General features: G+C 36.6%; 1 protein-coding gene across 4 annotated transcripts in view; it reads right to left on the bottom strand.

Moving 5' to 3' along the window:
• The window catches only part of Stacl (SH3 and cysteine-rich domain-containing protein), an 88,414-nt gene continuing 63,089 nt past the window's right edge, over positions 1-25,325 (bottom strand). For 2 of the 4 annotated variants that reach the window (XM_089862527.1, XM_089862528.1), the window contains 12 exons: positions 23,627-23,738; positions 21,997-22,166; positions 21,578-21,723; positions 19,797-19,879; positions 15,160-15,241; positions 13,086-13,373; positions 8,274-8,411; positions 6,314-6,447; positions 3,956-4,038; positions 3,375-3,426; positions 3,122-3,259; positions 1-1,742 (listed from right to left, as the gene is read on the bottom strand). In XM_089862527.1, coding sequence (XP_089718653.1) covers positions 1,638-1,742; positions 3,122-3,259; positions 3,375-3,426; positions 3,956-4,038; positions 6,314-6,447; positions 8,274-8,411; positions 13,086-13,373; positions 15,160-15,241; positions 19,797-19,879; positions 21,578-21,723; positions 21,997-22,166; positions 23,627-23,738 — 1,531 coding nt within the window. In that variant the 3' untranslated portion in view covers positions 1-1,637. The remainder of the gene's footprint in view (positions 1,743-3,121; positions 3,260-3,374; positions 3,427-3,955; positions 4,039-6,313; positions 6,448-8,273; positions 8,412-13,085; positions 13,374-15,159; positions 15,242-19,796; positions 19,880-21,577; positions 21,724-21,996; positions 22,167-23,626; positions 23,739-25,325) is intronic. The other 2 variants (XM_089862529.1, XM_089862531.1) reach the window with 2 other exon arrangements.

Here is a 25,325-nt window from a genome sequence, read left to right as displayed (position 1 = left end):
TTATAACAATTTTATAATTTAACTATAGGCCTAATTAGTAAGTCCGAATTCTAGCGATATTGGCCTATTTTTATTTATGTTTTACTAAAATATTTTTATGTTAAATTTATCGGACAATATATTATATAATATTTAATATTTACAAGGCCTTCTTACGTTTAAGAGATAAATTTTTTTAGGGTTTTTATTTTTACTTTAAATTACCAATTATTTTTTTTTGCTTAAACCTTTCTCTATTTCCAATATAGAAAGGGGGGCGGGGCGATCTCTTAACGATATTATTAGTTAATTAAAAATTAAGCTATTACGAAGCGCTTTCACATCAATTAATATAATATATAGTAATTTTTTTTCTATGGAAGATATCGTGTAATAAATAAATTAAAATTAAAATTAAAATTAAATTAATGAAAATTAATCGAGATTATAATTTTGATGCCCAAAAATTCCTCGATTATTTAAATATATATATATTTAAAAAATAATTAAATTAAAACTAAAATGAGTAATTTTATATTTTAGTGAGATATAATATAATATTGAAATATTTAATTTTTTTGAGAGAAAAATTCATGATCATTGTCTACTGCAATTCTTGTCTTCTATATAATAAGCGACGACATTCGGCGGGCTTACGTTGACGGGCAAAATCGATATTTTTAAAAAAGTATATCGATTTAATTCGATAAGTAATTAAGCATAAAATAATTAGATAAAATTAAATCCCTTATAACGTAGCCTACCGCGAAACCAGAGTCTATATTAGTATGTTTGCCACTATTTTCATAGAAAAATTGGATATAATAACTTTACTACAATAATGTAATCGTAACGAAAACAAATAAAAATAAAACAACCCCTACCTTTTACGTTACGTTCCTAATTTCCGTAGATAATTTTTATAGGTTAATTAAGTCAATAAAGTTTGTTCGTTTTTTTGTTACTTAGAAAGTTCCACCACACTAAGTTGACCACTAATTTCATTGTAGAGAATAATTTATCAAAGATTTATTAATTCCCCCAAATGGAAATTTAGTGTGTCCTTTTAGTAGAGTATATAAAACCGGCCCTTCTTAGTCTTACAGCGTTATCAAATTGGGCCATATTTTTAGCCAGCCAGCCCGACCTGACCTGACCCGACCCAAAAATCGGGCTCAAAACAAAAAGACAAGGAGTACTAATACCTTGTACAAGAAGTAGGAGGAGTAGAAATTTCGATATTTTCCACGCGGCGTATTTAATGGTTATAACGAAATTATTTTAACCATTTAAAAATCAACGACGTGTCATCGAAAATCTAAAGTAACCTCCGTTTTATTTTTAAAAATTACGGGTGACTGTCTCGTTAGAAATATTTATTTTTTGTTCAAGTTTCAAGTTTTTTCCACAAAACTTGGGGAAGAAACCATTTTTGAAGTATTTCGTCAAGTATTTCCCATACCAAATAAAGTGTTCTCTTATACTCGAGCGCTTCTTGTACTTAACCCTCGGCATGACCGATTCCAAATAAAAAATCAAAACACCACGTTACGTTTTCTCGCATCTTCATCCCTTTTAAGTTGGTGAGTGAAAATAAAAAGAGACAGATAGCCGCGTAGAGGAAAGAAAATAGGCCAAAATTTCGGTTTGGTTTGGTTTCAAACCTCTTGCAGGTACTTCAAAGGACAACTGAATCTCTTGTCGCTGGTTCCCGTTCGTACTGTTACCATACCTTCATTTTCCTCTCCTACCTGGATGACAATCTACGCACGCGCATTTTCGATAGAAAAATAAATAATAGATGATATTAACCAGGGATAGATTTAATTTTAGAAGTAGGAATGGAGAACAGAGTAATATCTGGGCGCGCGTCAAAGTCCCGGACCCCCTACCACGGGGGGGGGGGGTATGAAAGAAGAGGTGGGTCATAGCGACAGAGGTAAAAAAGGAATTACGTCGTATTTCGCCGTCCCCGTCAGCAACGTCATCAAAACGTAATTTAAGTGAGCCAATAAGATAATTTAAACTTTTCGTTACGCTCTATACTGGGTGGTCTATGAGTCGGGCTGAAGTAAATACTAACCGTTCTTCATTCCTACTTCTAAAATTAAATCTATCCCTGGTATAACATTGACTTGAATTCGAGGAAACCACCCTTTCAAAATGACTAAAATTAGGCCTTATTTGAGACAACCTTCACGTTAGGTCACTGCGCAAAATATAGTGATAAAGTGCCTTAGGCTTGGACTCGGAATGGATAAAATAAAACCATCATTTTTGCAGAAACTTTGTATCGATTTTTCAATCCCTTTTTATTTATGAACGTTAACAGCTGGAGTCTAGAGTTTTCCTTATGAAAATAGTATGGTGTGTGTGTGCCTCGGAGCCTCCGGGGGCGTTTGATGGAGAGAGGGACAGGAGGGACAGGGACAGGGTGAAAAGATAATATAGTTAAAAATAATAGCCAAAGATAGAATATGACGGTTTCTTTTTATCCATAAAAAATAAGGAAAAAAAGAGCAGTAATAATAATGGGCGTTGCTATGACCTAAGGGAATAAAATTGCCTATAAAGGTCAACCAAAAAATTCTATTATCACCCAATTCCCGTCTGGAGAGAGATAGTTCAATTTGGGGACAATCCTAAGTCAGGGTTCGGACGAAATTTATATATATTGAAAATCCTTTACTTTTCCAGCTTATCCCTGACCATTTTAAGGTGTCTACCAGAGCCCACTTCATAATTACACCTGGCCCATATTTAGCATTGCTCGAAGCAATCATGGTTTGATATACCAAACGAAATCCTTGACCAATCCCTGACTTTTTAGGACAAAACCTTAAATCCCTGACTTTTTAGGACAAGACCTTAAATCCCTAACCAATCCCTAACTTTTTAGGACAAAACCTTAAATCCCTGACTTTTTCCCCATTTTTCAAATCCCTGACTTATCCAGGTTCCATACGAACCCTGTAAGTCCACGATGACCCCAAGTGACTTGTCAAATACCACGTACTAATGGACTAAATGGTTAAAACCAAACCTTAAAACAGACGATAAGCCGGATTGTTTGATAAAATGGCAGGTGTTGGTGGTGGTAGAAAAAATTGGCTTTCATTTTACAAGAAGGGAGATCTAATACCTGGTCTCTAAGGAGTTTGACGCCATTTTCTCCGTCGCTAACTTGGATGGTGTGCGTCACTTGTAATGGCCTCTCACCAGGATGAAGTTTCGTGACATATTTCGATGGGAAAAAACCTATTTTACCCAAACATTTACCCTGCAAAAATAAAGTAAATACGGAAAGAAGAAAAAAGGTATTAAAGGCAAGCCACGATATATTTTCAAACATGTCCAAGTTAAATAAGAAATCTTTATTTTTTTTTCATACATACCTGCCACCAATCTGGATCGCTAGTATCTATAACGGTTACCGTATAACCAGCTCTGAAAAATTTGACAAGAAAAAAATATTAATATTTTATAGTAGATGACAAGGATGAAGGTGAGATGAAACGCGTCTTCGTTCCTTTAATTTAAGCGTGTAATCCAGTTATCTTTTAACCAAATTACGTTTCAACGAGTCACGTTTCACCTCTCCTTAATTAATCTATTAATCTAGTAGTAACATAAGTTCATAATAAGATATGTTCCTTCAAAAGTTTGTCACTGTTTACAAACTGGAGCTTGTCATGAAGTGAGTGAGGTAGGTCATAGATTCGAGGTAAAGTGACGTATGCCTGGTTTTTGGGCGATGTCAAAGGCTTAATACAGACTAAATAGGAGAAGATGGAAGTCCTGCAAAACTAATTTACCGAGTGTAGTACTTCAATTCTCGCTTCCGTCGTTCTGCTAGAACTATAGCTCGAGCTGTAAGTCTCTCAGTGGCATTACGAACTTGTATAGGTAGTGTGATACTTATGGTAGGAACATATCACTTATAAACTTATGGTATTAATTAATTAAATTAACTAACTTTAAGTCTAGCTCGTCTTGATGCCGGTTCCGAAAATTGTACAATACTACATATAGATTAGTCGGTAGTAGTCTATGAGGCTTCTGAAACAAACGTACAGTGGTTGAAAGCCTTGACCAAAAGTTCGAAATTAATTACTATTAATTGTTACGCGTCTAATCTTCCCCCTCTCTCCCTCTCTTAAGGCCTACGTGTTTACAAGAATAAACCATTTAACCTTCGCGTTAGGAACATATTTCGGGGTACTACGAGAAAGTTTCGACATCCAACAATTAAACAAATATTGGGAGACTTTAGGGTCCTATATATACTCTGATGAGGGAAAACATTGAACTCTACGTGTTTATCTTAGAGACCCTGGCCCTAAACGGATCGATTGAACAAACATTGAACAACCCCCCCCCCCCCCACGGAGGAAGTACCCTCAAACTGAAAGTATCCAGAAAATGGGACGTTTGTCCAAGCTACCCGCTTACCCGAAACCCTCTTTTTTTAAACCTTGTAATGAAAAAATATTTAGCATTTTTTCCTTAGAAACCATCATGGTGAGACATTTGTAAAGGGTTGATGTATGGACGAATAGCTTAACAGGTTTCCAATAAGCGGGGTTTACAAGAGGATCGTCTTACTGGAAGGTAATATTAAGAGTCTCTTTTTTAGGATCCCCCAAAAAATATTAAAAGAAAAAATACAAGGGTTTCACGAATCTTCATACACTTGACAATAAATATATTTATGGTAACAAAATATGTCCTGTCTTCTTTTTAAACTACTCTTAAGTACTTTCCTGTAAGATACAAAAGAGCCCTGGACTGGAACCTTTAGAAAATTAACGGTTTCTCGCATCATGGTTACAATATATCAACAGGTTGATGATAAGAGCGGCGCGGCATCTCAAACTAAAAATGAAATGCTGGCTTAAATATTCCTCGGCCATCGTAAGGCATTAGCTAACTCATCAACCATCTATAGGAACGTAAAGGTGTGGAAGGGATAATTCCAAGAGAGGGTTTGAGATAAAAATAGTGCTATGGAAGCTAGTTATGAAAGATGGAAGAGGGACTCTATATACTAAAGACCGCTAATATAGTCGCTGCCTTTACGACTTGATGACGGGGTGCAAGGGCAAAGAATAGAATAATGATGGTTCCCACTAAAATCCTCCCAAGTACTTGTAGTTTCCCTTCCGCGGCTTCGGCTTTTAATCATGATGAAAATCTCTTCTATTATAAGCTATTCCGACCATGCAGGGATGGAGAGGGACCTGGGGTTTTTTGGGCCATCTTCATCAGGAGATATTTGTCGCTAGGCTGCGTAGCAACCTTCAAAAGCCATAGAGTTTTGATTATAAGTAGAGTCGAGTCGAGACGATCTGGGTCCGACATTGAGGGCCTAATAATAGGCAGCTTCTTGGAAGCAATCTTTATATCAGCATACATTAGGGCGTGGTTTATTTCAGACAGTATATATTAAGATAAAAGGGAATGCAGCTTATCTTTGAGATAAGTATAACCCAGACACTCCCAACTCGTTCAGAGCCTTTCAATCTAACGAACGTATTATCTAAATTAATAGTTAAATAACATGCCCGCAATTACAACGTTACTTAGTGACCTTTGGAATGTTTTCAATAGCATCAATTAAAGAAAATAAAACCCCCTCCGATGCATTTTAATTATCAGTATATGTACTGGGGCGTGAATTAACGTCACTGTACAAACAGAGGATCAGTGTTGCAGGGGAAGAAACAATAGAACGGGTCTAAGGGGACATGACGGGAACGTTTGTGTAAAAAGTCATTAGGAGATTCGTCCTCGATTGAGACGTGCTAAGTTAAGAGGAACAAGGGCCTAGTTGCCAAACAACCAGCCCGGAGATCAAAGAAGTTACGAGAATAACAATAATAAAAAAAGAACGTCCCTCATGGACAATATTATCTCTCAAGGGAAGGGGAAGATCTTCGCGAGTTAGGCGTCGTTGTCACCGATTTTCTAAAAGAATTCTCACTCATCTACAGCCTTGGAATTAAGTGAATTAATAAGAAATAATTAAAGGAAATAATATAATGGAGTTAAGTTTGATCTACCCAGTCTAAGTCTTGATCTAGATACAATAAACTGGTCTTAATCTACTTCTGACGCGGAGAAAGAGAGAGAGAGAGAAAAGAGGGTAGGTCTTTTTCGCGCCCTTTTCCAAGCTACCAAAAATCGTGCGATATATTTCACAACGAGAATGTACCGCGGTCAAAGGCCGGGTTGCTCCAACAAGTGCTAGGGTAAATCGTTGCCTTTGACCGCGGTACAATATCGTGTCGAAAAATGATACTCGAGTTGTATAAAAAGAAAGGCGACGACTCACAGGGGACGGGCAAGGCGACGTGGAAGCGCTACTCAGCGATTTCTCATTCTCATCTGGCAAATCTACGCTGCTCATGCGCACCGCTTTCGTCGTGCTCAGAAACTGTCTTCGGCTCTGGACAGGACTCTGGGGAGCTGCGAAAAACGGCGGGAAAGTCGAGTAAGGGAGAACGGAGAAAAGAGAAAAGAGAGAAAATATTATTCGCGCTCCAAAATAATAACGCCAGCGCAATAATGATCCCAGCCTCTCAACTAAATCTACTAGGACTAATTGGAATCTCCGCTAGCCACGCGAGACCCCCCCAGTCCAGAGAGGAGATAGAGCGAGAGAGAGAGAGGAGAGAGAAAAATAGTGTGTCCAGAAAATAGAGACACGCGGAAAGGCTTAGTTAACGTCAATAGCTCGTGGAAAGAGCGGGAATTCGGATAAAAAAAGGCTTATAAAGGGTTAGTTTGAAGCCCCTGGACTGAACCATAGAGCCTTGCTCCGCGCTTAGAATTCGTATGCTCCCGTAATGAGGGCGGAGTCGTCGGAGAGACAGACTAAGCTAACAGGTAATGAGCCGAAAATGTTTCGTTTATATTCCATTTTCTAATGACCTCCCTTCCTTCATTTCCCGGGCTTCTAATTTAAATTTTAATTACTTAATTAAATAAATAAACCAGTGATAAATTGAAACCCTTACTTATTCTAAAAATAGACACTAGATTAGTGTTAGTAGATTAATTAAATTTCACGCATGCTCGTGCATTATCGTTAATAACATAGTATTAAAAATACGTTAAAATTAAAATTCAAGCTTCATTAAAAGTTATTTTTAAATAATTAAATAAATTGATTTTTCAGTTAGTAGCCTAGCCCTGTTGTATTACGAATGGGATCTATAGTTTTTCGTAGTCTTTGAGTACCCCTGGTTTTGCCAAAAAGGCAGCTCAAAGACTACGCGACAGTCTAGACTTTTTAAGAGTAGTTGTTATTATATTTGAATATATTTAAATTAATATTAGTAGAAAAAAGTTAGTACGAGAATATCAGCACGACATTAATATGAAAATACAAGTATAGATATAGTCAAAACAGACGGATAGACAGATAGAGAGAAAACAGACAAATAAATAAATAAATATAGACGGACGTATACAAATACAATAATATAATAAATTATAATAAGAAATTAAATTAGGAAAAGTAGTAGAAGACGGAAGAAGTTATAGAAGAAGACAGATAGAGAGAAACATGACCATTTTTTCCCCTGATTTTTCCAGAAAGAGAGAGATAGAGAAAGAGAGAGAAAAAATACTTTGACCAAAAACTTGAAAACTTGGAAGAATAGAAACACGTAGCTCGGGGAATAAAAATAATAATAATAATACGATAGAAAAATATTTTGGTCGAAATTATTTGTTATCATTTTCTTGAAGAGAGAAAGAAGGGATCAGAGTGAAAGAGTGAAAGACGAGAGAGAGAAAAACTCAAAGTCTAGGAAAGTTGCTCAAAAACAAAACGTTTCGAAGTTAACTTCTTTCCAAGGATAAATCTCGTGAGAAATCGCTTCTGAATTTTTAATTTAGGTAAAAGATTTTTAAAATAAACCTTAAAATAATCGAATAACTAAATTAAATACTTAAAAATTTCGTTACTCTTGTACTTGTTGCTCCAATTTTCCCTGATAATTTTTTTGATTAGTTGGTACTAGAATTTAGAAATTAAAAAATAATTGGAGAAATTTAAAATTAATTTTTAACCGAGTCCTAAAAGGGACTCCATAGAAGACAGGAGTGGCGTGTAATCTATCCTTAATTACATATGACTAATTAATTAATCAAGAGAATTATCCTTGGGTAATATTAATTCTCAAATTAATTAAAAAAAGAAATATCCCCAAACCAATTAAAAAGAATGAAATTTAAAAAGGTAAAAAAAGGTGTCAAACGTTCCGATATATAGTGATTGGATTTACATTGGCTGTGTGAACTGGAATTAGGTTGACCTTGCTGTTGATGTCGTCTACGATGCACGTGTTCGCTAGACTCGGGACTATCCAATGAAAAACTTTTCATCCGAAGAGACAGTTTTTTGCGTTGCGGACTGTGAGGAGCTGATGAGCGTTTGACAAAACGAATTGTGCGTTTTGTTTTTTTGATTGTTTTAAGTATTTTGATTTTGGGAAATGATGAACGCATTCGGGAGAAGTTGGATGGTGGTGGTAGAAGAAGTAGTAGAAGTAGTAGTAGTAGTAGTACGGATTGACAAAAAATATATGGAAAAAAAGAAAACAAAAGAACGTTCAAAATCAATGCATTAATTAATAATAAGGGATTTAAATTATTCAAAATATTTCATAATTATATTAAATATAAAAAAATGGGGAGTTTATTTATATATTTTTTTTGATTGGGATTTATTTGGAGTGTGTAGCAAAAATGATCAAGACCAAAAACTAATTAATTAAATAAATGATATTTAAGATAAAATATTCTACGTAACATTCTATAAATATAATTAAATTCTGTAAAAAGGCAGGTTTAGGGAATATATGCCTGGGATTACCCGTTAAAAATAATTATATATAGTAAAAAAACCGCGAGAAAAATGTTGTAATTTATTTTCAAAATATTTTTACGACTGTAGGGTGGCTTTTCCTTGGACACGGATGTGTTGCGGGTAACAGTTTTACAGGGGCTGGTTGAAAATACATGGGGACGTTTCAGCCTATAATTTGGCTTCACTTCAGCTCAATGTATGCAAAAAAATACGCAAAAATCGTACGGATAATATTTTCAAAAATTATGGCTTATACCTTAAATTAACAATAACAATAACCCTGTGATATAAAAATAATTTGAACATTACGACAAAAAGCGTAGTTGGTTTTTTAAGCGACAATATAAAGCGAACAGCAACAAACCCTTAATTATCATAAAATATTTATAACCTTTTCAAACAAAATAAGAGAGAAATAGAGAAAACAAAACACGTAAATTAAATAATAGTAGAGAGTTATAAATAAATAAATAAATAAATAAATAATTTGTATAATATAAAAATAAATATTTTAATTTCTTTCACAGCCAAAGTGTACCTGAAACAATTAGACGTCTCCCTCCTGGAGATGGAACTGGTGAGTGCGGCACAAGAGACAAAACATTCATTATACTTCTAAGCATGGTTTCTATTAGGCTTTTTGGGGGGGGGGACACACACCAAATAAGCTAAGTACTAAAAGATAAAATAGCGACCCCGAAAAGAAGACACACACATAAGCGAGCGGGCGAACCATACACGCCTTTCTAAGAAATATACCGAGGCTTAAGACACGAGAGACGGAAAATTTCATTAAACGAATGCAAAAGGATGGAGGAAACAGGGAAGATGGAGAGAGAGAGTCAGAGTTTGAGATGGGATGGAGAGATAGAGGAAACTGAACTAGAGTGCCACTAATGAAGCTTCTATTCGTGTTTCTTAAGGGATTTTTTTTAAAGATGTTTTCTTGTACATAAAGCGAAATTAAAATTAAATTAAATATGGAAAATATGTGCAGCAAGAAACGTCTTTGTTCGCAAGTCAGTGAAGTGTGAGCCATAACTTCTTTTTCTGTGCGTTTTAATTTGTTTCAATTGTGATTCGTGAAGTGTGTATTGAAAATAAAAGCATCAATAATAAGCAAGAGTAGTTAATTGGTTGATTATGTATTCGTATTTTTAGAAACATAATTAAGCAATTACTATATTAAAGTTTGTTTCAATTTATGTATAAATTGAAACAATCTTTTCACCTAAATGCTAAAACATAGTAAATCTTTCGTGATTATTGATTTAAGGAAATTAACATAAGTTTATAAGTGATATGTTCATTCCATAAGTATGACACTACCTATACAAGTTCGCAATACTACTGAGAGACTTACAACTCGAGATAGTTCTAGTAGAGCGACGGAAGCGAGAATTGAAGTACTACACTCCGATGGTTAATTAATTTTGCAGGACTTCCATCTAGGTCCTATTTAGCCTGTACTAAGCCTTTGACGGCGCCAAAACCAGGCGTCTTCGCTTTACCTCGAATCTATGACCTACTTCAATCACTTCAAAATTACAAGCTCCAGTTTCTAAGTTTCCAGTGACAAACTTATGGATGGAACATATCTTATAAACTTGTGAAATTAAGTAATATGTTTTAGCTTTTAGGATCAGAGCAACTAAAGCGTAAAGAGATAGATAGAAACTGAAGATTTCAAGCTGAAAGATTGTATTTTGTCTAATTTCCTTTTTAATTCACATTTAACCCCGAAACAAGCAACATTATTTTCATCATCATATAATTATCATATATCTCCCATAATTTCATTTATACACATTAAAGGAACTTTCAATCTGCGATCATGGTATGGATTTCATTGATATATACAATCACAAACAATTATTTATACTTCGATTTATACTGTAATATATATTTCCGAGCGAGTGCGTGGTGGCACGAACGACCAATTATGTAATACAACAGTGCAGTGAGTTTTTTTGGCTTATTCTTAAATTTCTTAGTTTTTTTTCTTTTTCGTTAATTTTTTCGATATTTTGGTATTTATTCATTTACACTTGGGATATTTGCATTTTTAATTTCATTTTAATAAAAATGTCTGAACTAAAATTAAATTTGTGAAAGACCAAGTGCTTACTTAATTCGTACACCCCTTGTAATAAGAAAATGATTTTCTTTTTAAAGCAAGGTAGATGTTTTTGAACAAAGAATAAAAGATAAGCGAAATTAAAAGCGCAGCCGATAAAATTGAAAAGATTTAAAGAATTTAAAATGAAACAGAAAAAGAAAATAGAAATTAAATCATAAATTATATGAATAATTAAAAATATATATGGAATGGGTCTCTGCAATATTTTTAAAATTATCGTTGTATGTCTATGAGTTGTTTATTTGTTTATTATTATAGCTGGCGATTTGTTGATGTTTATTAAGAAAAGGGGCTAATATTTTTAAATAAATAAATAATTTTTTCTCCAAGGTGTTGGTTTTCTTTAAATTATTAATTTGTTTTTTTTAATTAAGCCAGAATGACGTATTTTAATGCCATATTACCATAGAGAAGTTAAGCTAACTTCTCTATATATTTTTTTAGGCCTATAGAGAATTAAGCAGCCATAAAGCGCAATGCGTGACGTCATTTCCGGGTAGTAAATTTGACGAATTATTCCTTTTTTTATTATTATTATTATTATTGTTAAGGGTTAAAACTCCTAATTTAGTTAATTAATTTATAGTTGCGAGGGGGGCTGAATGAATGAATTAATTTTAAATCATTAAAACTAAATCTTAACCTATTACCGATATTAATCTACGTTAATTACCGTAAATTGAGCAATATTTTATAATCCGTTATTAGTTATTTTAGTTAGATAAAAATGTATTATTATTTTTTCCTCTTCTAAACCTAATTATTATATCAAAAAATATCACTTCAAAAATATCGGTTCTTGATCGATTTTTAACGTTTTGGTAGTTTTCTCTTTTTTCTTTTAATTAATATTTTTTCGTTATAAATATTTAAAATATAATTATGGACGGAAATTATGAAGATCGATTTTCTTTTTTATTCGTTAGGTTTTTATCGTTATGAAAATTAAAATTAAAAGTATAATTAAACTAATCTGAACTATATAATATAAGAACTGCGCCAGTGTATTTAATATTATCGGGTTTAAGACGAACGAACGTTTCGGTAAATTTGTGTTTTTAAGATTGATGGTTTCTTAAATTAGATATTTAATATTTAAGAAATGACGTCGATTAATCGGTTAATTTAATTGTTTTTGACGCGCGCCTTACTCCCCTTGCCTCGACTATTAACGGGTCTCCTCTCATTGGTCTCCTGAATGGGAGATAGAGCGAGCGGCCTCTGCCCTTTAAATGGAAACAAGAAATAACCAGTTCTAAATTAATCGAACTATTAATTGAATTTCCCAACGTGTACCGTTTAATTTCCTCGAGCCGATTTATACTAATTAGGGAATGATTTGGGGGGGAGGAGGTTTACGTGGATTTAAAAAAAACGATTAATTCATCAAGTTTACAAAATAATTAAAATTAAATAGCAAATTATACTGAAAACCAAAATTAAATTGGAAATTATAATGATTTGAAAACCGAACACCACTTTTAAGCAAAATAATAATTAAAAAAAAAGACACGAAAGAAATATTGGTAAATAAAATAAAATTAAGTAAAATCCCATTTTGCGCCGCCCAAAATTTGTTTCGAATAAAAAGTGGAGTTTATACTATGATTTTTAAACCCTAAAAGTCGCGATTAGGCCTATTTGGTTCTGTTTTCTTTTATTTTTTTTTAAATTTACGAATATAAGGCATATTTATTAGTAAGATAATAACCAGAAGTAAGACAGTGCTGTAAATCGTAGTACTAGGACTACAACTCGCGAGTAGTAGACCACATGATCCATGGTTCCTAATTTAACTGTCACAATCTCTGGTAATTAGATTACTTCCGATACGGTTTCGTAGTCTCGTATCTGGTCTAATGAAGGATAAGGGAACGCGTGGTTTTTTGGATTCGATATTTTGGTTTTATCAATAATTTAAAGTAAAAGTGTGTTTAAATTTAATTGAAACGAGAAGGTATAATATAGATGGGGGGCGGTTGGTGTTTTTGGTTGAAATGGCGCGTGGTGCGATTGTTTAATTGTTTATTTGTTTGTGAGTGAGAGTGGGTGAGTGTGTGTGGCGCGGTAGTTGCTAGGAATCCTTACCGGAAGAGGAGGAGTGGTGCGGATAGGCGCCCACGGTTAAGGTGTGAGACGAAACGGAGGAAGTGGAAGAAGAAGCGTTGGATCTCGGCCGGCGAGACTGCAGCTGTAGAGAAGAGACGCTCGAGCTGATGCTGGTCTCCCGCTCGTTGCGGTCAGCCGCTTCGGCCCTGGCGCCACCACCGCCTCGTTCCGAACCCCGCTCCCCGGCGCTGCCACGTTGCGAACTTCGGCCACCAAGGTCGCCGGCTTGCTTGAGCAATTGGTAGATCGGGTCCACTTCTCGGCCTCCTTTATAACCACCCACATTTTCAGGGTTGTTGTTTTTTGTATTGTTTATTTTTTCGTACATTAGAAAGCGACCAGTGGTCAAGCGGAGAGAGAGAGAAAAATACGCAAGAAGACAGAGAGAGTAGAAGTAGTAGAAGAGAAGAGAGAACATTTGCAAAGAAAGAAAAAAGCGTCGGGGAGCGGGGTCCCCGATACGACAAAGAATTTATAAAAAATACGAAAATTTCTTTTTTTTTTAATAAATTTTTATATAAATATTATTTAAATGTGGCAAATTAAACAATATATGGTGGCCGGCAGCCTCTTTCGATCTATCAGCTGACGGAACGATAATATTTTTCTATTGGGATGACCACAACTACTTCCGGATCACCTTCAACAAGGTCACGACCTCAGTGAGTCGTTTCCCCATGTATAACCAATTTAGGTTATAATTTGAAAAATAAATCGTCCGTAGCTTCTCAATTCAATGCATAAATTAAAGGCCTAACATTTAGAAGCGATTTTATAGAAGTTTTAATAAAAAACGACGCATGCGCTATCTTGTACCTATAATTATAAAATTATATAACCCGATCTCGCGATTATTCATTTACCGAAGATATTCTACGAAAGTCGCAAATAAAAACCTACATTTCTAAACTTAGTTCGATCTCAAATAATTAAACTAATTAAATTAACTAATGGCAATTACTTCTCGGGATGGGATGAAAACGAAGGTATTATAATCGGCAACAAACCACACCATAAAAAGCAATAAAAACCAACCAAATAAAGCTTATATATATATACGAAAACACACCGTCATATAAAACAATGACGACACTATATGCATGCCTTAATTTATATCAGGGAGTAAATAAAAAGCACACAGCAAAATATAATACGGGTTAGAATTATATTTCCGCGCCGGAAAGAATCATAATTCAATTATATACTAAGCCTTAACCCTTATTTCAAAAAAAAAAAAATAAATAAATACAAAAATTCCCAAAAAATATGTGAACTCCCCTTCTCTAGACTAGAATAGATGAGATCTGAGAGGCAACTTAGGATTAACTGAAGACGGAGGAAAAATCCCACCCCCCAAGGGGATTATAAGGAATTTTAGGAATTTCTAATTCAATCTAAAAATTGGAATTTCTCGAGGGGTCCGACATTTTCGCAAAAAACGTACGGAATTTCGTGATCTCACGATTTCGCCAAATATTTCGTGATCTACGATTTCCCCAAGGATTTCGTGATCTACGATTTCCCCAAGGATTTCGTGATTTCACTAGAGATTTCATTAGAGATTTCGTGATTTCACTAGAGATTTAATTAGAGATTTCGTGATTTCATTAGAGATTTCGTGATTTCATTAGAGATTCCGTGATTTCACTAGAGATTTTGTGATTTCACCAAGTATTTCGTGATTTCTACTTTAATTTCACGATTTCACCAGAGATTTCGGACTTTTCCTCTTTGATTTCGTCATTTCTTCAAAGAATTCGTGATTTTGTGTGAAAGATTTCGTGATTTTGAAAGAAGCGTACGGGATTTCGTGTAAATGTCGGACCCCTCGCTTACACAATTTCTACTTTAAGGAATTTTTGGGGGATTTTTAGAGATCGAGATATTTGAGAAAATTGGCCATCGCGTTTAAAGTATGAGTATCGATATCGAAGAAAATAAATTAAATAAAAAAAAATAACTTAGAAAAAAAAATAAAAAATAAATAAAAAAGATTTTTGAAATAGATAAAATTGAGAAAGAAATGAAATGTAATGTATTGTATTGTACTCACTCTCTTCTTCCGTTTCGGGTACCGTAAATTTCGCCTCGATCTCTGACGTCGATTTCTGTCGACGGAGTAGTCGCGGTTTAGGCTGCACCACCAATAACCATACCGGAAAAGAAATATAATAAAGATTGAAAAAATCAATAACATTCGACCATTTCGGATGTTCGGGTTCGGGTTCGGTGGAAGGGTAATTTCATAGGAGGAGGATTGGGATGAGGAGGGAGAAACGAAAAAGATCATTTTTATCGCGAAATTTCTCACTCCAATTCCCAATGAAACGTGGGTGGAAAACGAGAGAACTGATAGATACACCTACGAGCCAGCTCTTCGGTCAATTTTGACCTATTTCTCTAATTTGAACTCGCGAGGAAAGTTGTAGATATTAACGCATATCTAGTTGCGAATAATGAGTTTTTCAAAAGTCCATAGCGCTAGCTAATCAGTTTTGTAAATGTAATAATATCCGGTTTACTTCACCCGTACTTGTTTATTACAATTATAATGCTTTGATAGTTAGTTAAAATAATTTATGGCCAATTATGACCGCGTAGGGATAGTTTAAAATGGACGCGTATTACCAGAAGTGAGATGAGGGTAAAAGTGAAGTGCTCTAGCATTGGTAATAGATCCTGGCACTAGTGAACAAAGAGGATTTTATGCCACCGCTTCCATCGCGCCTACACTCCAGAGAAAAAAATTGGTCGAGTTCCAAAAACCTTTCCTAACCCCTTTCCCTCAACCTAAAGCGACGGAACACGGACGCGGGTGCTTGAATCTAGTTCGGCCGTCTACCGCCACGAGCGTCTCACGTTTTGGAGGGGAAATTCAGAAACCCCTACCAGAGGGCCAACCGTTGGTGTGTTATCAAGAATATTCACTTTCGCCGAGTGAAGAATTTGGTTGGCTCAGTACTTCTAGTCTCATCTCACTTCTGGTATTACTTAAGAAACCATGTCAACAAAGTTACACGGAATCAACTAAATAAATTTACAACTGAGTAGGCCTAGATAAAATATTCTTAACTCGTTATAAAGGTTTATTTTCACCTACTATACTAAGTTTGTTTTTTTAATTGTTGCAGATACATTTTTTAATCGTTAATATTAATCTCATTTTTAATCGCTTACATTAGGGTCTAAGATGTTTCGGGATTTTTCTCAAATTAAACTACACCTTGAAATTGCTCTTTTCTATTAATTACATCGTAGGCACGCCTAATTAAGCCAACACGCTTCAATAATAATTCTGAGGGAAAATTTGAATAAAGAGGGAAGCGTCACGTTTAAAAGGGGGGGGGGGGAACTAAACGACAATCCTCTAAAGTCTCATATTAAGACTTAAGGGAGACGGTGTAAGACATTGTTCTTGAGGAACCTAGAGGAAATGAGACATTTCCTGCCCAGAACGCGACGCGCCACACTACACTACACTGAATGATATTCGTCCAGTTATATCTCCTAAGTCAACAGATTCTCGTAAAGCTGACCGAACACGTATCAACCATTTTGGCCAATGTCAATCACATTGGTAGTTGACGTTGATAAGAAGCGCGAAAACACAGTCCTCAACCTTATCAATATTGATGCTGTTTGTTGAGATGGCCATACGATTATATTAGGCTTTATATGTCATGCATAATATAAAGATATGTTAAATCATTTGTGGTACCTGTATACGCCTGGTCCTAGCCATCTAGCCCTAGCAATTTAACTAAGTTTCTTAACGTAGTCAGTTTTAAAACTATTAAAATGACCTTCATACTTTCGATCCCAAAGTGGCATATTATCCAAATATTAATGTGATATTATTTACAAGCATATGGATATGTACTGATAAAGGATAGCTTATAATATTTATATAGAGCACAATATCTAACTATCCAATAGCCAAGTCTTGCTGGCATCCAACACGCGCTATATTTTTATCTACAATATTTATGACCTCATACGAAATTCTTCAACTATCTTCCTGTGCTCCTTCTTCCACTCATTCTTGGTTAGAGCTCGGCATTATCTATCCATTACCCAAGTTATTTTATCTTTATCCATACTCTAAAATTATCCACAGAACGTACATGTTAAATCGTATTATAATCCACAAATATGTTTATAAATAATCGGTTATCCACCAATTTGTGGATAATGGATAGAAAATGGCGAGCTCTATTCTTGGTTATACCTTTTTTTATTTTTCCCCATGTTTTTATACTAATATCAAACAAAACTACGAGTTATTGCATATAAAGAGTTCGCCATATTGCTGCCTCAGCATCTAAGCACGTGATTAGACGTTTCCTAATTGGCTAGTTGTCTCATCAATCGAAGTTGATGTCGACCGCAGTAGACTTGAGTCTACTGCGGTCAACCATAATATTGATCCTCAATTTAGTTGATATCAACTAAAATCAATGAAAAAACCGTCAATTTTAGCGAAAATTGATACGTGTTCGGTCAGCTTAAGATTAAGTCTGATTTACGGTACGGTCATCCGGTCGAGACCTCGCTACCATTATGAAGACTTACAATTACAACAAGAAAATTTTAAGATATGTGATTATCAAAATAAGTTTATAAGTGATATGTGTTCCTACCATAAGTATGACACTACTATACTTCGCAATGCTACTGAAAGACTTACAGCTCGAGATAACTAGTTCGAGGGAGAACGACGGAAGCGAGAATGAAGTCCTACACTCGGATGGTTAATTAGTTTTGCGGGACTTCCATCTAGGTCCTATTTAGTCTGCATTACTAAGCCTTTGACAGCTCCCTAACCAGGCGACTTCGCTTTACCTTGAATCCATGACCTACTTCAATCACTTCATTACAAGCTCCAGTTTCTAAGTTACCAGTGACAAACTTATGGATAGAACATATCTTATGAACTTATGATATCAAGTTACTCCTAAAACGGATAATGACGTAATACTGCGCGGAGCTTATGATTGGACACCCTAGTGACCCTACAGCTAAAGCGTCGTCCGCTTCAAGGATCAAACTGACCTCTTTGACCAGAAAGACACTTCTTAATCTATCAATTTCTTTTATATTCCTGGGAAAATTAAATAAGTTCATGGTAAAACGATAAACCGTCTTACGACGTACAAATCGAATATGGCCCATTGAAATAAAAAAAATAATTGCTAAGCCTAAATAATTCCCTATTCAAGACTTTACGAAACAAACTGCATGCAGCCTGGGAAAATTGGTGAAACCGTCTCAGAGCCTCTTATATGCAAAACAAATTAGGGGGAAAAGGGTAATCTCCCAGAACTTTAGATCGAGAATTCCTTCTACAACGCATGCACCACTCGCTTCATCAATTTACAGGGTGGAAAGGCTTAACTGCAACGAAAATTCGCGTACTCGAGCTGCGGTGCCGCTTTTACGAGTTCAGTTTATTACTGAGCTAGGAAGGTTATATATTTTTCGCTACCGAAAAAGAGCAAATAATAAACAGGCTGCAGTGTAGACTGACAGAGAGAGTATGGCTGGTTTTATAATATTCCGTAGCCTTTACCAACATTGCTTCCAATTTAGTTATCAAGAACTTTCAAAGTTCTATAGAACCTTGCTTTCGTAAAGAGATTTCTCGCGGTCTTGCCTAACAGTAGAATTTTAAAGCGAGTTTTTGAAAAGTAATTCGCGATTGTATTATCTTTTTGAAGCTAGGTTATATAAAGAAGTTGATAATTTGAAGTAAGAACGCAACACGTTTTCTTGTTTTCAATATATAAAGGGTATCATAAGCTTATAAGATATGTTCCTATACTTCGTAATGCTGAAGACTTACAACTCGAGCTAGTTCTAGCATAACGACAAGCGAGAATTGAAGTATATCTACACTCGGTTAGTTTTGCACGACTTCCATCTAGGTCCTATTTAGCCTGTACTAAGCCTTTAACAGAGCCTCACCAGGCGTCGCTTTACCAGGAATCTATGACCTACCTCTCTCACTTCATGACAAGCTCTCATTACTAACCAGTGACAAACTTATGGATCATCTCTTATGCACTTATGAGGGTTGACTTTATATTACAAACTTTAGCCATGAGGCAAATATACCTAGTACTAGAGCTCTTATTTTAAAATAACCTTTAGGCTCGAGTTTCATATACACAATTTTATATCTACCTATATAAATAAGCTTTCGAATGAGTTTTCATATACTGTATCTTTGGAATAAAGTACACTATTTAAATATTAAATATCTCCTTACAAACGTGTTGGAGTAGAAAGAACTTTAGGAGAAACATCCGAAATGTTGTACGATAAAATATGTATTATAATTTAAAATAGGAATGAGGCCATCCTAACTTATAAGCCCAAGAAAAAGAAGAAGAAACCCAACAAAACCACGCGTACCTTGATTAGTTTAGGTTTTTAAAATTTTCTCGCTACTACATAAAGTTCAGACGTGACTTGTTCCGTACTGAGTTTAAAACTTAGTACCTAGTATCTCAATAAAATTAGTATGTTTTTATGACCTAAAACTTAAGATGAACCAACTTTAAATATATCTATCAGACATATTAGGCCTAACTTTTGTTTATACGTGTTGCGATTGGTTGGGGAACAAAAAGAGAGAAAGGGTATGATCTAGGAAGGCATAAAGCGTAGAAATAAGTGTTTTGTTTTTACCTGACATTTGCCGACCTTCTCTTGGCAGTCAGCGTGTACGTTCAACTTGCACATCTTGCACTTTAACCCTTGGCGAACGTGACCTGCGACCCGGCGAAAAATCCCGTCAGATCCGCAACGTCGGTCGTCCATGAGACAAAGACCAGAGGATGAAGATATCATCAGCACGGAGCACGAAGAACGAATCCAGGATGAAAGACAGAAGCCGCGACGTCGCGGATGTGTACAAAAGATGGGAGGATAGGAAACGTTTGGGGGGGAGGGAAGAAAAAAGCGAAACCAATTATTTCTATGTAATAATAACAATAATAATAATATTGGATATTGCTCGGTGTACCGAGGAGTGCAACCCTGAACGCACTGCGGGGTAGCTTCAATTATTTACGATCTGAGGGAATCGGAATAACACGCGGCGATACTTAGGTATAACCTTGCATGGACAGCAATGTCCCCTTTGGGTGTGAGACGCGTATAGAAACAGTATGGGAGTAAAATAATACAAAAACTAGTTGGCGCCCCTACGGAGTGCGTGACGCGTTTAGTAAAACATAGCGGCACTATACTGTGTACATAAACCATAATAAAAAAGTTTCGTTCAACGTATCCCAGTTAATAAAGCCATACCCTGGGAAGATGGAGAATACAGCGCTTGAAAGATACATCTTCTATAACCTTACACGTGTTAACGCGAGTAAATTGCAATGCAAAAACGACTCGGGAGCAAGGGAAACAGCCGCGCGATAGAAACAATCTTGTTAAAATCATTTTTTCTTGTATTATGGATACCACACACCCCCGTTTTCAGAGCAATCTAACAAATTATGTTTTCGTCTAGTTGTCATCTTTTTTGGGGGGTTCTTATTGAGCATTTCGACGCAACTTTGTGACTGTCTAACCTTTGCCTTTGAACGGAATGAATGAATAGTGTTTATTTTTAAACTGTGGTTGTAGCAAAAGTCGAGGAAGAAATGGCTTGTCACAATCTTGACATCAAAACGGTTTATCCGAAAAACGATACATTTGGTTCGGTCACGTCATCGCGCTACCCACGCCAGTGTCCAGTCACGCGCCTTGACCTCGAAACCTTTAAAAGGCAGTTATCTACACACCCCCTCCCCCCCCAAGGTATTGACATGTCTTGTCTACTAGACAACGAAAACAAATGGGCGTTGAGCTACTTTAAGGAGGGGAATTAGGCTGAAAGATACAAATAGGTTAGAAAAAGAACCCTCCTTCGGTTATGAACCTCTGGTTGTTCTTAACCCTAGCGTGGGATGCAATGGCTCAATATGTTTCTGGGACTTTGAACAGTATGGAAGCTACAGTCTGTTACGTGTTAGTGAGTGACTATGGCAATAAAACGTTATTTTGTCACATCTTCCTTTTACTTTATTAAAGAGGTATCCCCGAACATATTTTAGAGAGATACGCTGGATTTAAGCAAAAGGAAGAAGAGTGGAACAGCCAAATGGTTTCTTTGGAGTGCTTCCGTCCGTTCAGTAGAGAGAGCGAGCTTGGGTTTTGCTATTTTACTCTATATATTTTCTAGGTTGGGTATACATCCGACCCGACGCTCGACGAGGGATTTTTCCAACGCGAAATGGTGGAATGCGGCGCCGCGTGTGTCAGAGTGGAGGCGAGGCGAGAGGGGACAAAGATTAATAACGGTTTTGCGCTTTACGGGGTCGCGGCTAAAAGAATTGCGAGCAGCGAGGAAGGAATGAACCAAAAGGGGCACGAGGGTACGGGGGTATGTTTCTCGAACGTTATTCTTACTTTACCTCGAAGTATTTCCCTGCACGCGTCGCAGGCCGTAACTTTCTTGTAGGTGTACTCCTGGAAGATGTGTTGGCCCATCTCCAACGACGGGGTACTCGGGTTCGAATCTGATTTGCTCTTTTGGCTTTTTTTGTCTCCGTTGTCCGACCTTTAGTGGTGGTACGCAGAGAGAGAGAAGGAAAAAAAGCGGGTATAATGAAAAAGAGAAAAGACATTAACGACCGCACACTGACGTTAAACGCGAACAAGATCCGAGACGATTTAAGCCACTTCATTATGCAAGATACGCGAAACGATCGAGTACAATGAATTAAGGCCTATAGATCTCCCTTTCGTTCGCGTCGAACGCTACCGGCTCGGAAAAGCGGTTGGAGTTTAAATTTAAAGGGAATTTAATTAGGAAAAGGTTAAAAGGTCTTACTTGTCGGAACCTTTGGAGGAAGCGCTCTCGCCCGGAGTCTTGAGACTCCGAAAGGCCTTGAGCCATTTGCTCTTGATGCTAGTCGTACTGGCCGTCGATGGTTTCCTCTCTCGGGAATGAGCTCCGCTCTCTTCTCCGTTGCCCGCCTCGCGTCCCTCAAACAACTCTAACTGGAAACGGAAAAAGTTACGAATCAGTATGGCCAAGTTACGAAACTTCATCCTCATAGCTTCCGCCAGCGTGCCCGCGTGCGATATTTGTCCGCGAACACCGCGGACTATTCCGCCAACCACTGCCGCTTTCCCGTCACACGCGTCCGTCCACGACAGACTGCAGGCACACCTGATCGAATCGAAAAGCGACACTAAGTGAGGAAGGACTTCAGACGCCGGTTGGAGAGACGGAGGGAGGAGGCAGGAAAATGATAAAATAGCTTGTCAAACCGATACGAATTTACGCACGCGATATTTTTCCCGTTGGCTATCTATCCTCTAATATCCCGCTAAGTAAACTAAAGAAGGTAACCCTTAAAATAGACCTTATCAGAAATCGAATATCGTTAAAAGCGCACCCGTACCGTGGAACAACAACGGGAGAGAAGTCACGCGCCAGAGAGCCAGAGAAATGTTCGATACCCACAGTGCAGCTATCGGAGCTAGCTACACTATACACCGACTAAAGAAAAGACGAAGGAACAGATTGGCAAAGAAAAAAAAAGGTATAAAGCACTGCGCACCGACGATGACTTTTATCGGGAGCAGCTAGCTAGCTAGCTTTTTGGGTCCTGACGCGATTACGTCATTTAAATTCAAAAAGGGTGTTAGACACGTTTTTCCTTTCAAGCAATTATATAAAGAAAGAGTTTTAGGGTTGGGGGAGAAGAAAGGGAGAGGGAAGAAGAATGAAATGACCCAGTCTCCCCCAAGGACAATAAAATCATTCAAAACATCTAGGCCTATGATACGGTAGAAGAAAACTTGACCCACGAAGACTGTTTGGGGATACCGTTGGGCCGGCAAACGACTTTATTCAAAGAGTACGGTGTAAGAACGTGCCAGGGGTTATCCCTCCAGTCTAGAGAATGATCTATCGGAGACGCGAGCCGAGCTCTTGCATTTTATATCGACTACACTGCTAGGCTAGTACAGATACGAGAGAAAGAGGTTGAAAAGGACGAGGCAACTAGCTATAGCTACAACGGAACGGAGGATCTCCTCAGCGGAGGAAACGGGGATGGCTACTTGATGGAAAATGGTTGAAGTACATGTCTAAGTCTAACCTGTAATCTTAATTCGTTTGCTTTGTTTGAACTACAATGCTTTTATTATGGGAAATAACGTAACATCACTTAAAATTGATTAGTCAAGGGATGTGAAATTTAAATTGCAGTGAGCAGTTTAGGACCGTTTAGGTTCTTCGCTAACCATTTAACTGCAATAACCTTGCAACCCTTCTCTTCCTAGCTAGCGTGAGCACTTACAGAGAGGGCCAGGCCGGGGGTTACGAGGGATATAAACCGGACTGCGCTTTCTCCCAATGGAAGAGCGAATGGTTCGGTGAGGGGAACGGGGTGAAAGTGGTTTTAGTCAAATATCAAAACGTTTCCCCTCTCCTCTTTTTCATTTTTTACCTGAGCTCGAACTGCGGCCAAATGTATGTGGGCGACCTGCAGATCGAATCTTTTCATAGAAATATCCTCCTGGAGTTCATTGGATTTGTTGTAGAGAGACGACTCGAGACTCCTAGCGGCGGAATAACCAACCAAATAAAAAAGGAAATGATCAAAATTTCGATTAATACATCGCGATTCTATATATATATGCGATTCCTTTCAATAGAAAGATGATATTGACAGGACGTCCATAAATTAAGCTTTCTATTTTTGAACGAAATTGGAAGAGCTATTCATACGTGATAAAAATTGATCATAGATAGTGATTTTTTATGCCATTTAATCTAAACAATATTCGTCATTAGTTCAATTTGGAAAGTTATTTATTGATGTATACGTCTGTGTAGACCAGGACCACTTGAAGGGTATGTTCTTTAACCCTAAAGACCAAACAGACAGACGACTTGTCTGGTTTTTGACAAAAATTGTTGTCAAAAACCAAATATACACGCTGAACGTACATAAAATATGATAACTTTCAGGTAGGTCTTTCCTCGATACACTGACCGGGTTTTAAAATAAAGTGACCATTTATAAGCATATGAACTTGGATTATAGGAAATTAGGAAGGTGTATAATACTAGATTAGATAAGTACGTTCAGTTAAGTTGTTATCATAGTGTAAGCCTAACTCGTCACAGGGTTCATACAACGTTTGGAAAACCCGATTTCCCTGACATTTCCAGGGCTTTTCAAATATATTTCCAGGTGCAAGGCCACCAGTAACTGCCGGAGTGGTTGTTTTTTTTTAGAGTAATAACTACCAGATTTGTTATATTTAGTTCTTCAGGGCAAAGTTAATCCAGCCTCAGAAATTTCTATGAATGTTTAGTCAACAATTTTTTCCCTGACATTTCCATGTTCTCCAGATTTTCCGGGTTTGTACGAACCATGTGGTAGACAAAGTACTGATTGAATCAGGAGCTCTTTGCTCGGTAGCATATTCGATTTAAGAGATTGGTAATTTAAACCAATAACTGGCTCATTAGCCGAAATCCATCGATCTAACCCAACCGAAATAGCTTGAAAAGGGGATGAAGGTGAAATCCATGCAACGATTTGGGAAATTGCCGTCAGCTAAAGAGAGAGAGAGAGAGAGGGAGAGAAAGACTTCGATTGCCCGTGTAATAGGAAACTAGCTTTAGACAATCCAAGTATCCGCGAAAACAACGTTATAATGACTCGACTAACGAAATAAAAAACACAAAAAACCTTTGAAGAATGGCGAGAAAAAAAACGAAAAGAAGAGAACAAAAAGATTTGTCTCTATAAATAACCTTTAAAAGATATAAACTTAGAAAATCGTGCAAAACTTCTCAGACAAAAGATAAGACTGAAGAGCGATTTAAAAATAAAATAGCGGGACAAAAAAAAAAAAAATACGCGAACATCATAGCATAGCTGGATTGAATCCAAAACTCGTTAATCATTAATTTTGTTTAAAATAAAGTAAAAAGTAAAAATCCGTTTTACGTCATACTAGCTTAGCTAATAAAACTCAACCGTGCTGCTGGGTATGTCGAAATATACAAATACCGTAAATCATGTTGAATGAAGGCTGCTTACATGCACTTCAACAAAAAACGCAACATTACGATATTTCCTCAATTCAACACGCGTCCGAGTTTCTGTCGAATGACACACGTAAAAATTTGTA

The sequence above is a fragment of the Phalangium opilio genome, unplaced genomic scaffold (genome assembly GCF_054372755.1).
Source record: "Phalangium opilio isolate 3A_F unplaced genomic scaffold, DU_Popi_V2 ptg000540l_1, whole genome shotgun sequence".
In the NCBI taxonomy this organism is placed as follows: Eukaryota; Metazoa; Arthropoda; class Arachnida; order Opiliones; family Phalangiidae; genus Phalangium; species Phalangium opilio.
The sequence above is the reverse complement of the archived record's forward strand: the minus strand, read 5'-3'. Positions and strand labels throughout refer to the sequence as shown.